The sequence below is a fragment of the Triticum aestivum genome, chromosome 4D, assembly GCF_018294505.1.
Source record: "Triticum aestivum cultivar Chinese Spring chromosome 4D, IWGSC CS RefSeq v2.1, whole genome shotgun sequence".
Classification (NCBI taxonomy): domain Eukaryota; kingdom Viridiplantae; phylum Streptophyta; class Magnoliopsida; order Poales; family Poaceae; genus Triticum; species Triticum aestivum.
In genome coordinates this window covers 365,168,197-365,182,529 of record NC_057805.1, presented here as the reverse complement: position 1 = coordinate 365,182,529, position 14,333 = coordinate 365,168,197, and the positions used below count along the sequence as shown (strand labels likewise).

Below are 14,333 nucleotides of genomic sequence, written 5' to 3'. Positions count from 1 at the left end.
TGGAGTAGAGGCGCACGGGGTCGACGACGGCGGTGGGCGACGCAAACCGGATCACATAGACCGGAAAACCAAAAAGTAGACGCCAGTCAAAGCGACCGGCGAGAGAGAGAAAACCCGGATCAAAGGATCGGGAAAAAAGACTCTCTAGGGCAGCCGGCCAACACGGCCGGCGGACGAACTCTAGGTACGGGCGGCGCGGCCCCCGACGGCGGTCATGGAGGTCGACCGCCCCGGGGGCGGCGCGCAGGTGCGGAAGCGGCGGCAGCTAGGGTTTAGGATCGACTTGCGATAGATACCATGTTAGAAGGAAGAGAGAGGATTGGTGGAATATTTCATTGTATTGCTTGAGTCTCGTGGGCATATATATAGAAGTACAATGATCTACTTGGAGTATAAGACAAGTCAGAACAAATCCTAGTTTATCTCGTCTTTCCTAATAAACATTATACTCAACAGTTTTGATGAAGCCCGTCAACGTCGCTAGCTTCTGGCCAGACCGATGGATTGGCGGCGACGGTGCTCCGGAACGCTTCGCTGTACCTGCAGATGAATATGGCGCTAGCGGCTAGCCATCCTGTGCAGGTTTGCTCGTGAAGGGCCACGCCGTCAAGTACAACATGATGACCAATTGACCATCTAATCCATTGTGCACAACCTCAAGGTCAAGTTGCAGATTGGCTAGCGTATTCTGTCAATCATGTAACTTAAGGTAACTCCAGTCCCCCAGTTTTGTTACCAGGATTACACTGATTTTCCTGAAGGCATGTGAAATTAGCTTGCAATCTCCTTTGGTATGGCTTCCATTATCTTCTTTATCGTTCATCACATCTATTGTGATTATTAATGTATTCTGCATGTATCTCTACATAATTAAAATAGTGTTTGCAGGTTACTTTTGTTGTTAATTTTTTTCTTAATGATGGGTAATTCTAACCTTCTAGCCACGTTATGGTGATACAAATCTCCTTTGATGCATGGTATGGCTTCCACACACCTCCTTTGTCGTTCAACACACAACCTGCTAACGTGTGAAGAAATTAGCTTGCACAAATCTCCTTTTTTTTGCGAATATTGCACAAATCTCCTTTGATGGTATGGCTTCCATAATCTTATTTGTCATTCAACAAATCATCTATTTGTGATTACTAATGTATGCTGGATGTATCTTTAGATAATCAAAATATCATGTGTTTGCAGGTTACTTTTTGTTTTGTTAAAATTCCTCTCAATGATGGGCAATTCTAACCTGCTACGCACGGAATACATTTTTATTTTCAAGCGAGTTGTGCATGAAATGGTTTTACTTTAGCTAGGAGACAGCATACTTAACAGGTGTTTCAAATTATTTATATTTTCTTTGTCTAATATATCCAATTTTTTCGGCTACAATTTTCACAGCAACGCGCGGGGTATCATCTAGTTTCACTTGTTTCAAAAAGGTGATTTCACTTGTTACAAAAGATAGATTTCACTCATTTCACTTGTTTCAAAAAACACATTACACTCACAATATACACACTGAAATAAAGAGTTTCACAAAAATAATCATTTCACTCATTTTAGAAAACTGATTTCACTCATTTAAAAATACTAATTTTGCTCATTTCATTTGAAAAGAAATGCTTGAATTATTTCACTTATTTTAGAAAACTGATTTTCAGTCGTTATAAAAACCGTAGCCGTAGCTGACATTGTAGTCCAAAGTGGCGAAAAGATGTGGACCAACCATCCGACATACTACAGTGCTATACAAGAGGCGGGTTATGAAAATACAGTGCTATACTAGAGATGGGCCACCAGAACGCACGAGGTAGAGAAAAGATGTGGGCCAACCATCTGACATACAACAGTGCTATGCGAGAGGCGGGTTACGGAAATACAGTGCTATACAATAGATGGGCCACCAGAACGCAGGAGGCAGATCGTTCGGCAGTGCTACGGTGCTATTCGAGAGGTGGGTTATGAAAATACAGTGCTATATGAGAGGTGGACCGTCCAGGTAAAAAGAGGTTTGCGGATGCGAACCCCGTCAAACATATACAGTCACCTGCCATTTCGACGCAGAAAAATGTCGAAACACGGGACGCACTTTGCTCTAGCCCTACTCTCAAGTAGTAGCAGTACAAAAAAAGTAGCAGTAGTACAAGATTGGCACGCGAAATACGCCGTACACTTCACAGGTAGCAGTCGAGGTAGGCGTGACGGTGTCGCCTGCGGAACTCGAGCAGACTGCCGTACGTACGGTCGGCGACGCCCACGAACAGCGCCTCCGCGCCGTCGTCGGGGCTGAAGGACACGCCGGCGATCTCCCCGAACAGATCGATCTCCTGCGCGCGTGCGTACCCCGCCGCCACGTCGTAGACGCAGACGAAGTCCGCCGGCTCCGCCGCGGCCAGGAAGCGGCCGTCCGGCGAGAACCTGAGCCCCCTGACGGCGCCGATCCTCCCCTCCAGCACCGCGAACGCCTCGGACGGGTTGCGCACGTCCCACAGCCGGCACGTCCTGTCCTGGTTGCCCGTGGCCAGCACGCGCCCGTCCGGGTGCCACGCCGACGCGAACGAGTAATCCGCGTGGCCGCGCAGGCTCGCGATTTCCTGAACCAACGCCACCACGGTGAGCAACCATTGTACAGAAATCTCGAGCCAAATTGCACTGCATCTTTTCTGTTTACCTTGCCGGACCCTGAATCGGCGATGAGGCAGTCGGAGCTGTCGCCGACCACCGCGAGCAGCTTCCCGTCGGGGCTGACGGACATGTTCTGCACCATGAAGCATATGGCATGAGCAACCAAGACCGGCAGAGAACACCGTAGGCCTATATTCAACCAGAAGCGGCGCAGGGTACTCACGTTGACGGACCACGCAAAGGGGAACTGGGTGAGCAGGCTGTACTTCTCCGTGTCAAAAGTTCTAACAACGCAGTCGTTGTTGGCAGCCACCACCCGGGTGGAGCCGCTGTGTTACGAGACGATACGAATTCGGTTAGCAAATCAGTTTCCATGCACATATTCGGAAGATAAATTACTACTGTGTATAATGTGTCTTCTCACTTAGGTGATTCGTAGATCTCGACGGCGTTGGTGATGGACTTCTTGTTGCCGGCCAGGTTCGTACAGAACGCCACTCCAGGTTGATCGACATACTAACGCAAAGATACAATCATCAGCTTAGATAAGATTATCCAGAACAACATCCACAGGTCTGCACTGCGTGCCTACTCCTCCTTACCTTGCAGATCAACTCCCCATGGAAACCACCAGCCGCCAGGAGGTTGTCTTTTACCGTCATGGTGCTGATCTGCACCCTTGACAAGGGCCGACCTCCCCGCATATCCTGCACATTGTGGTTGCACAGTGGATCAGAGATTGATCGACATTCCGACGATGCAGGATTATCACATCGCTCTGTGGTAGATCACCTGATTTGGGCCTGCCACATTGAGCACTTCTTTTCCTCTCCGGAGTAGGGATGACCAATGCATCACAGAATAGTTCTGTGTCACGTAGACATCATGCTTGGACGTAGCCCACAGGAGGTTTCTCAGCTGCATATGGAGAAGTACACGGTCAGTGCATTCGTACCAGAATTATTCTCAAAACTCTGCAGAAATACAATGATGCAAATGAGTGCCATTTCATTCAAGTTTTTTTTTTTGAAACAAGGCAAAAGACTTGCCATTTTCATTGAATAAGAGGAAGGTTTTAGAGTCGAGGCCAGCGGCCGAGTTACAATCCTCACTCTCGCGGCATTACATTACACAAATATTTTGCCCCGGCACGGCACCACCATGAGGCTTCCTCTTTGATTCGAGCAACAAGCACACCCACTGGAATTGTGTTGTTACGGAACACACGTGGTCGCTCTTTCCATATTTCCCAAGAAATCAGTAGCATGATGAAAGTCAACGCCCTTCGTGGTCGTGAGGTCCCAGAAGCATTGGCTCGCCACCACTCCTTCACCGAAGTCAAACCACCCCATTTCATTCAAGTGGTTGCCACCACACTAAATTCTACTCCGATGGAGGACTATGATAACAAACAAGATCGCGGATGGAGGACATAACAGTGAGCTTCCGTTAAAATTCACTCGGGTAATTACAACTGTGTGATGCTATTGTTAATCTAGATCTCCTTCAGATTAGTAAGGAGCTAGAGCTCTGCAACCAAAGTTCATATAAGTTGTTAATCTGAACCCAGACTCCAAGAAAAAAACTCCAGGTAAACCAGTCAGTTCATACGCATTAGCACACCAGAATAGTTAAGGACTAATCTGATTTGCAGGATAGGAAGAGCACGGTAATGGAATGTCATGCCCATTCGAATCCTACACGATTTGAGTTTTTTCGATAAAGGGTGGATTTTTTTGCTCAAAATGAAACATCAAGAGGTACAAACACAGTGAGCACACACCCAGCCTCGGCATAACTAGGATACACGATTTGATTTAGTTTGATTGCATCACAAGAAAAATAAAGTTTTTTTCCAACAGGTTAGAGTGGATGCTAGATTTCCTATGGAATGTATTACAAATGATTCCTTAATTTTTTTTATAGGATTCAATCTTATAAATCAAACAACCAACATACTATTCAATCCTCCAAAAACTGTATGAAAATCCTTTCAATCAGTGGCGGAGCTAGGCAGGATCTTGGGGGGGATCCAACACCCCTTAAAAAATATTTATTCCTATTTTTTACTAAGGCTGGGGGCCATGGCCCCTGTAGGCTACAACGTAACTCCGCCACTGCTTTCAATCAAAGAGGCCTTAGGGCATGCTCAATGCATAGCCCTAGACCTAGTGCCCTATGTGCCAACTAGGTTCAGATGCCACCGTGGACTAAAAGTAGATGCCTTAAACGTGTCAGTGTAGCTTGCAAAAGAACTAGTTGCTCGAGCAGAAAAAGCAATGAGAGAGAGAAAGAAAGAGAGAGAGATGTCGTCCGGACGCTCATCCAGCCATGTGGTGGCTCACGTCATGGGGCTACAGGTGCACTGGGTGTATGAGAAATTAAACGGTGCTTTAGCAGTATGTGCTCATGTGGCTGGGTTGGGGCAGCACCTAGGTGCTGCCACCATTGTACATGCCCTTAAAAGGTCAAGGCCTGCCATACAATATACATAGGCCATAACAAGGAGATCTATTTGCGCACTATTTTCATAGCATTAGGAAACGTATCATCCAACAAAAAAATAGTGTTAAATAGTACTCCCTCTATAAAGAAACATAAGAGTGTTTAGATCACGCTCTTATATTTCTTTATAGAGGGGGTAACAGTGAATCATAAGATAGTATGTAAAGTATCAATCCTCTTCTCTTGTGTAACCTGCAAAAAGGAATTCAAGGAGATTCTTCTTTGCCTGTCGTAGAACTTTCCCACCATACCATCTTCCATGGTGATTCACAATAATGCCGCCTTCTGGGGATCCTCGTCCACTCGCTTGTCGACCTGATATGAAATGGCCGAATATTGCAGCTGCCCTATTATCACTGTTTAATTGCTGACACCAAAACTACAGTTCCATCTTAGGACCCACTCATCATATGCCCTGCAACAGACTTTACGCATGCATACACACAGAGGAAACATGAATTAACGCAGAACACAACGGTGTGAAAAATTGAGAGCTGTCTACACAACTACTACGCCAAGCACGCGTGGTTTGAGGTTGGAGCCTGTTAGTTTCATTTATTTTTTTGCGGTGAAGAGCCGTTGTCATTTACATGTTAGATCTGTACAAATTTGAAAATTTGCAGACTTTGGAAAAAATCTCTTGAATTATGTTGGCGGAGCAAAGCCTACCTATAAGCTAGATGACCAAACATACCCTAACAGTGATAAGGAATAAAAAACCTTTACCCACGAAACACTGTTGATCAGGTTAATCGTCCCTGTTAGCAGACCAAGAATTCCCTAACAAAGCCACTTTCGGCAAGTACAATAGCTAGCTACACATGAAGGCCAGCATGGAAACAGAAGAGGCGCGCCATGCATGACAAGATGTCATAATCTATGACACAGTGTGGTGACTGGTAAGTTAGCAAATACTAGTACTCTCTCCGATCCGATCCATATTACTTGTTGCTGATTTAGTACAACTTCAGTACAAAGTTGTACCAATTTTCCAAATCAGTGTCAGTTTGTCCATGCGAACAAACATAAATAATTTGTGATGAAAATACAAAGAAATTAGGTTAAATCAATCTCACAACAACTTTATGTAGGTGTCAAGTACTCCCTCCGTTCGAAAATACTTGTCATCAAAATTGATAAAAAATTGATAAAAAGAGATGTATCTAAAACTAAAATACTTCTAGATACATCCCCTTTTATCCATTTTGATGACAAGTATTTCCGGACGGAGGGGGTCATATGGATGTGAGTGCCAAGGCCTGAAAGAGATATCCATAAAAATTGGTACCTGAAAGTGCACTATTGTTGGCTTGACATGTCTTGTATTCAAGTGAAAATCGTAGAAGGCGTCTCTTGTCTCTCCTCGTTGGCATTCCTATAAACAAAATGATGGTTTTATGATGGTCAATTTCCCTCATGAACTATAAACTAGTCAATTCTCTTCTTTCTGATGAAATGGCAGAGTTCTTGGCAGTTGCTTGAAAAAAAAAATCCCTCCATCTGAGTTTCTTTTTTTTGTGAGAACTCCATCCGGGTTTGTTAGCCGGACAAACATAACATGTGTAATATGCCATAAGAAATACTATGTTTACAAACTTTATTCAACGACGAATCTATAAATATATATTTTTGGCGTGTAATACATGTTTTGCTAGTCAAATACCGTAGAAGACAAAAAAGACCATACCTGACTAACACAAATGATAAATCAGCTGTTGCTTAACTACTAAAAATACTAATAAACTGACACGACGAAGAACAACTATTGAAGATGACATGATTTACACACAAAAAGTGAGCAGTGGATCCCATCTCACCTTTTCCAGTGTATCTCGCGGCCTAGCGAGGCTCTGGTAGTTCTTGTACTGTTTTAGCCTCATCTGACGGTACTGATCCCTGCTGTAGTTCAACCTCTCCCAGGGTATCTCTTGCATGTCTTTCCCTTGTCTGTACTCCAAGGCTGAAGTGTCGTTCATCTCAGTATCCTACGATCGGAAAAGAAGAAAACTGTTAGATCTTGAACACCTTCCCACCGCTAGGCGTACAGTAATACTCCTACTAGCAGAGAAGAAATTTTGTGTAGTTTTCCCTTTGTCGTTCTAGCTAGCAGGTGATTGTGCTGCTCAGATTAGGCAGTGAACCAAAGAGGAGCCAGGAATCATACCAGCTGGTATTGGGAAGCGCCGCCGGAGGTTCGGAACCCGTTGCCACCGGCATCGTCGAACTCGAAGTCGTCGTAATCGTGGCCGGCGGCGACGAACTCCAAGTCGTCCTGCAAGTCGTGCGCCATCGGCGGGCTGGCTCGGAATTGTAGAAGGGCCGAATCGAGCTCAAACCCCGACGAAACCGTATCAGCTATCAAGAGTATCTCTATCGGCCGGTCGATGGCAGGAATTGGGCGGAGTTACGATCCTGAGCGGTGAGCAGAACGGAGCAGAGTAGTAGGGGGAAGCGTGAGGGAGAAATGTTAAAACTTGGATCTTCCCGGTGTTTATATAGGCGGTGGGTTGGGGCGGTGCAGGGTGGCGTTAACAGGCGGATGGTCGCCGTTTACGACGGGCAGGCCCCAGCCGGAGAGGGTAACGGAGCTGTCTCTGCCTGAGGGCATGGACTGGACGGGGCACCAGGCATGCCTCCACGGAATCCACACGTCGTGTTGCATGCTTTATCGCGTGCGCGGCTGTCGCACCGCAGTCTGGACCTTTCAGGCGCTTGCCACGAGTCCACGACGCTTACCTGTTTGCCACGGGTCCACGATGCCTCGCCATTTTTAATACGAATCCCTACTCTGCCCAGCAGTACATCCGTCCGGATTTAATAGTCCCCTCACATTTCAAATCGTATTTTAATCATAAGATTAACTAATAAAATATAACGTTTTTCTGTAAAGAGGATACCGGTCGTTGTGATTCACACAACCATCTCTACTATATTATTTAACAAGTCTAACAAAAAAAATAGATGGATCAATTTGAAGTAACCTGGTGAACAATGTCACTACAGTAACTTTTTTTTGGATGATGATGTGCCTTGACCTCACACTAACACACACTATCTAACCCGGAGCCTCATCAAACAGCCTCATGGTGAGCCGAGAGCACCAACTGGTCTAGCCGACCCTCAGCACACACCACATACACATGCTCCAGAATCCGCCACTGCCATCTTTCGTCGTTTCAACTTCAGGAGAGATCCATGCATTGATCTTGTTAGGTCCAACTACCGTCGATGCCACCACGAAGACAGACAACGCCACCATCCTACGCGTCCATCAACACACATCCAACGCCGAGATCCTGTTGTGCCACACCGCCGAGACTCGTCGTTGTCGACGCGGTAGATGCCACACCGCACCACTTTTTGATCCAGATTGCCGCCAATGCCAACCAAATGGTGTCCACCAGCCAACTATCTCCCAATGCGGCACCTTCAAGAAGGGAACGACGCCGAAGGTACCATCGTTGCCCACCTCAGTTAAGGCTCTCACCCAGGAGACACCGAATGCTGCCTGCCGCCTCCCCAACCAGAAAGCCAACAGTCGAGCCACCCGAACGGCCATGGTGGCCGCCGCCGAGAGCCCACTGTAACACCCCGGATGTAACTTTTCATATTTGTAACTCCAACTCTTGCCATTTTCGGTTATGTGCTATGATATTCCCCTCGTGGTTGGGTTCTATTTTTCGTTTTGCATTTTGTTCATGTCATGCATCTCATATCATGTCATCATGTGCATCTCATTTGCATACGTGTTCGTCTCATGCATCCGAGCATTTTCCTCGTTTTCCGTTTTGCAATCCGGCACTCCCACATGCACCGGCGCACCCCCTCTTGTCTCTTTTCGTGAGCGGGTGTTGAACGTTCTCGGAATGGACCGAGGTTTGTCAAGTGGCCTTGGTACACCACCGGTAGACCACTGTCAAGTTTCGTTCCATTTGGAGGTCGTTTGATGCTCCAACGGTTAACCGGGTAACCGCAAAGGCCTTTTGTGTGTTGCAGCAAAACCCCCCTCCAAACAGTCCAATAACCCACCTAAGTCACTTCCATGCTCTCGGTCGTTCGATCACGATCGTGTGGGCGAAAACCGTGCCTCATTTGGACTCTCCTAGCTCCCTATGTCTATATAAACACATCACCCTCCGAAATTTGCGTCCAAACCCTAGACTTCGTCCTCCTCGCGCCATCGGACAAATTTTCGCCGCCGGACGTGTCTACATCGCCGCCTCCGGCCAATCGGCTCTCGCCACGTCACCCCGCCAGCGCCGTCTCCACCGCGCCGCCTCCCGCGGCACGCCGGGGCCCAGGCGGGGCCCGCCTGGCCCGATCCGGCCGCGCCGCCGCCCCTTGTCCACCCGCGTCGCCCGCGCCCCGAGGCCGTTCCGCGCCGCCACGGCTCCCAGCCGCCGCCGCCGTTCCCGCGGGGCCCGTCCGCCTCCGCCGTCCGCCGCGCCTCGGCGCCGCGCCCCCAAGCCCGCGCGGTCGCTCCGCCACCGCCCGGCGACCCTCGCCGCCGTCCCTCCTTCTTCCCCGAGCTCCGGCCCTCTCCTCCGTCCAACTCCGGCGAGCTCGCGCCGCACCTCGGTTTCCGTGCGGATCCAGATCTGGGAGAGGTTGACCCCGAAAATCCTCCAAGTCCCGAAGTTTTTACATTATATTGCTCTGTTCATTGTATCATATGTCATTGGATACTGCTTCGTTTTGTGTGCATGATATATCGAAATGTTCGTCACAAGATGCTCTTAATTTTGTTACATTGCGCCATGCTCGTTTGATTCCATATTGATGCCCAAATATCTGGTGCAAGAGTGCTATATGATGTTAACTGCTGTTACTTATCAGAACTTGGTGAATTGTCTTTTTTATTGCATTTTGTGTGTGCATTTTATGGGCATGAGCTCTACAGGTGTTTTGAAATATGCCATGCCATCTTTACAGAGGTGTATGTCATGTATTTTTTTGATCTATGTGGTGACTAGCACAAGCATGCAAACTAGGCTTCGTGATGTTTCTGTTTTCAGGGTCTTAGAATTTTGCCGTCTGTGACTGTTGTTATTTTGTTGCAATGTATCCATGTGTCTACAGTGAGATCCATGCTTAGTTTGAGTATCTTCAGTAAGGATGCTTTGTAGATATAGTTGTTCTCTATCCATCCATGCCCCTGTTTGAAATTTTGGAGTGCCATAGCATGTATTAATGTTGCTCTACTTTTGCTACAAAATGTTCCTGGCAGAATGTTAACATGATATTCAATTTTGCCAAGGTTATTGTAGTTGATCCATACATGCTATGAACTTGCTCTTGCCATGGTTAGCTTCATAAATATGCCATATTGCTGTAGGTATGCTTGTTTTGTCATGCATCACTTTGTGATGAGTGCATCAAGCTCACAAAGATGCCTTCATAATTCTGTTAATGCCATGTTCTGTTTTCTGCCAAGTCTGAAACCTGTTAACGAAACTTGCTATGTTTACATGGGTGCCATCATATCTTCTGGTTCTTTTTGGCTCATGGTCAGTAAGGGACTTTTGTTCTATGCTTTTAGTAGATTAATGCCATGCCTGGTTTTGCTATGTTAAGTTCCTGTAGCATGTTGATTGCTTTCTCTGAACTTTGCTACCTGATGCTGTTTCAGCCATGTCCAGTATTTTCTCTCAAGTCTGTTAAGCTGATATCTTTTGCACTTTTGCCATGCTTGTTTGAACCTGTTATGTTATGATCTAGTCGTAGCTCAGTGTTCATTTTTTGTCAAGCATCTCCTGTAGATTACTGCCATATACTTTGTTGCTATGTTGGAGTGCTGTAGCATAGTTACTTGATGTATTCTAAGTGCTATCATGTTGTTAATCGCAAAATCGTGTCATTCTTGTTTTGCTTGCCATTTGCTAACCGTGCATCCGTTTCCGGTGATCTTTATATCGATTTCGACCGAAATCATCTCATCTTTCCAGTGGCATACTTGGTTTGCCAAGTTACTGCCTTGTTCATTCTTTTTCTTCCGGAGCACGCATACGCATCGCATATCATGCATGTTTTGCATCATGTTGCTTGTGCATTTCCCGTGATTGATTGTGGTTCCATTGCTTGTGTTCTTGCTGTGGGTAGAGCCGGAATACGAGTTCGTGAACGAGGAACCTGCTGAGTACGCTTACGAGGATCAAGCTTTTGACAACTCTGAGAACCTTGCAGGCAAGATGACCATACCCTCGAAATCACTTCTATCTTTGCTTTGCTAGTTGTTCGTTCTATTGCTATGCTCCGCTACCTACCACTTGCTATATCATGCCTCCCATATTGCCATGTCAAGCCTCTAACCATCCTTTCCTAGCAAACCGTTGTTTGGCTAAGTTACCGCTTTTGCTCAGCCCTTCTTATAGCGTTGCTAGTTGCAGGTGAAGTTGAAGTTGGTTCCATGTTGGAACATGGATATTTTGGATTATCACAATATCTTTTATTTAATTAATGCATCTATATATTTGGTAAAGGGTGGAAGGCTCGGCCTTATGCCTGGTGTTTTGTTCCACTCTTGCCGCCCTAGTTTCCGTCATACCGGGATTATGTTCCTTGATTTTTGCGTTCCTTACGCGGTTGGGTGATTTATGGGACCCCCTTGACAGTTCGCCTTGAATAAAACTCTTCCAGCAAGGCCCAACCTTGGTTTTTACCATTTGCCACCTAAGCCTTTTTCCCTTGAGTTTTCGCGAGCCCGAGGGTCATCTTATTTTTAACCCCTGGGCCAGTGCTCCTCCGAGTGTTGGTCCAAACTAGAGCACCGTACGGGACCGTCCCTTGGCAACTTGGGTTACGCCGGTACCTGTACACTTAGCTTATCCAGTGTGCCCTGAGAACGAGATATGTGCAGCTCCTATCGGGATTTGTCGGCACAGCGGGTGGTCTTGCTGGTCTTGTTTTACCATTGTCGAAATGTCTTGTAAACCGGGATTCCGAGACTGATTGGGTCTTCCCGGGAGAAGGTTTATCCTTCGTTGACCGTGAGAGCTTATAATGGGCTAAGTTGGGACACCCCTGCAGGGTATTATCTTTCGAAAGCCGTGCCCGCGGTTATGAGGCAGATGGGAATTTGTTAATGTCCGGTTGTAGAGAACTTGACACTTGACTTAATTAAAATACATCAACCGTGTGTGTAGCCGTGATGGTCTCTTCTCGGCGGAGTCCGGGAAGTGAACACGGTTTGAGTTATGTATGAACGTAAATAGTTTCAGGATCACTTCTTGATCATTTCTAGCTTCGCGCCCGTTGCGTTGTTTCTCTTCTCGCTCTCTTTTGTGTATGTTAGCCACCATATATGCTTAGTGTTTGCTGCAGTTCCACCTCATTACACCATCCTTTCCTATAAGCTTAAATAGTCTTGATCTCGCGGGTGTGAGATTGCTGAGTCCTCGTGACTCACAGATTCTACCAAAACAATTGCAGGTGCCGACGATGCCAGTGCAGATGACGCAACCGAGCTCAAGTGGGAGTTCGACGAGGAACGTGGTCGTTACTATGTTTCGTTTCCTGATGATCAGTAGTGGAGCCCAGCTGGGACGATCGGGGATCTAGCATTTGGGGTTATCTTATTTTCATTTGGTTTTGACCGTAGTCGGTCTATGTGTGATTTTGGATGATGTATGAATTAATTTATGTATTGAGTGAAGTGGCGATTGTAAGCCAACTCTCGTTATCCCATTCTTGTTCATTACATGGGATTGTGTGAAGATGACCCTTCTTGCGACAATACCTACAATGCGGTTATGCCTCTAAGTCGTGCCTCGACACGTGGGAGATATAGCCGCATCGTGGGCATTACAAGTTGGTAATCAGAGCCATCCCCGACTTAGGAGCCCCCTGCTTGATCGAATGGCTGGCGTTGTTGAGTCTAGAACAAAAAATGTTTTGAGTCTTAGGATTATATATATCGGAGAGTAGGATTCTTTTTAGTCCTCAGTCCCTTCGTCGCTCTGGTGAGGCCTCCTGACGTAGAAGTTTTGACTCTTCTCTCCTCAAATTTCGCTAATATTTTTTTAGGATCACGCGGGTATCTTGGAATCGTTTCGATGGTTTTGTGACGAGAACATTGTTCTTGGTGCCTCCTGACATTTAGGGGTTGTGGCAGTGTCCCGGGGAGTTGAGCTCCGAGGTGTTGTCGTCACAATTTTATCGTTGCAGTTCTGGAATACCTGAGTTTCGCTGACATCGAAAACCTCTTTTATGCAGTTGTTGGTGAGATCACCTCGACGCCACCCAGTACTAGGGCGGGAGTTCGTGAGTATTGCCATAACTCGTATAACGGATGCTGTCGTGGATTGTCACGGCAGATGTCCTTAGTGTCAGGACTTAGTCGCGAGGGCAGCACATCTATGTGGTAGCTTGAGAGGGGTTGGGCGGAATCGAGAGACGCAACACAAGACAAGGATTTAGACAGCTTCGGGCCCCGGGAAACATCATCCTGTAACAACCCTACATGCTGTTTGAGGCTAGATCTCATTATGATCACGGAAGAGTCGCCGGGAACCGGCTCTCGGTGTCTAGCCCTAGAGATTGTTTCTTGTTACTTGTCCCTCTTTGGGGTGCCCTGCCCCTCCTAGTAGATTAGGATTACTCAATTACAAGTGGAGTCCTAGTCTTGCTTTCTTTGTAAGGGAATATTCCTTACGCTTTCCTCTTAAGCCGGCCCACCATACATGAGCCGGCCTTCTGGGCCTTGGGCCTAGTCTTCTATCTGACTCGCCGTCGGGGCCATCCATGAGTCGTCTGGTTCATGAGCTGTCTGACCAATGAGCCGCCAGACCCATGAGTCGCTAGTCCTCCGCCGGGTCATCGGTGAAATGCCAAGTCTGGCCTGGTCATACTCCCGGCCGGGTCATACCGCGGGGTATATCCCCGACATTAGCCCCTAGTTTAATTTGGATTTATCCATGTTAAACTGACCCTGTAAAATAGACACAAGAACAAACTTGATAGGTTGTGCTCCGGGTTAAATATTTTCCTGAACCGGCACCTGATCATATTTAAGTCCTTGTCATTTCCTCTTGGATGCATACTTAAGATCTTATAGCAAATCTCCTTTAACAGATATGTCCAAACCTTGCCCATGCAAAAATCCAGGCACTTCTTCTAAAAAATCCGGGTCAATAGGCCAGCTTCATAACCAATTTGCTGACATTGGCTCTTGTAGAGAAATATTATAAGAAATAATCCATTTGAGT

At 46.7% G+C, this 14,333-nt stretch overlaps 1 protein-coding gene across 2 annotated transcripts; it reads right to left on the bottom strand.

Annotated features, from left to right (window-relative positions):
* Positions 1–2,069: 2,069 nt before the first annotated feature.
* Positions 2,070–7,759, bottom strand: LOC123097949 (uncharacterized WD repeat-containing protein C2A9.03). 2 transcript variants are annotated; one of them, XM_044519806.1, is made up of 9 exons: positions 7,295–7,759; positions 6,948–7,115; positions 6,419–6,505; positions 3,418–3,543; positions 3,228–3,332; positions 3,050–3,141; positions 2,849–2,954; positions 2,672–2,758; positions 2,070–2,594 (listed from the first exon to the last, which is right to left on the bottom strand). In XM_044519806.1, the coding sequence occupies exons 1-9, from the start codon at positions 7,418–7,420 to the stop codon at positions 2,175–2,177; spliced, it is 1,317 nt and encodes a 438-aa protein (XP_044375741.1). In that variant the 5' UTR covers positions 7,421–7,759; the 3' UTR covers positions 2,070–2,174. The 2 variants fall into 2 exon arrangements, with proteins under 2 accessions (XP_044375741.1, XP_044375742.1); XM_044519807.1 differs by lacking the exon at positions 7,295–7,759 and adding an exon at positions 5,323–5,555 and having other exon boundaries at positions 6,948–7,096.
* Positions 7,760–14,333: the final 6,574 nt, after the last annotated feature.

Excerpts from the sequence above, each read along its gene's own strand:
- LOC123097949 (XM_044519806.1), bottom strand. The coding sequence starts at position 7,420 with ATGGCGCACGACTTGCAGGACGACTTGGAGTTCGTCGCCGCCGGCCAC. Across the intron at positions 3,333-3,417 it reads ATGTGGCAGGCCCAAATCAG|GATATGCGGGGAGGTCGGCC; the intron begins GTGATCTACCAC and ends CACAATGTGCAG. Across the intron at positions 3,142-3,227 it reads ATGGGGAGTTGATCTGCAAG|TATGTCGATCAACCTGGAGT; the intron begins GTAAGGAGGAGT and ends TCTTTGCGTTAG.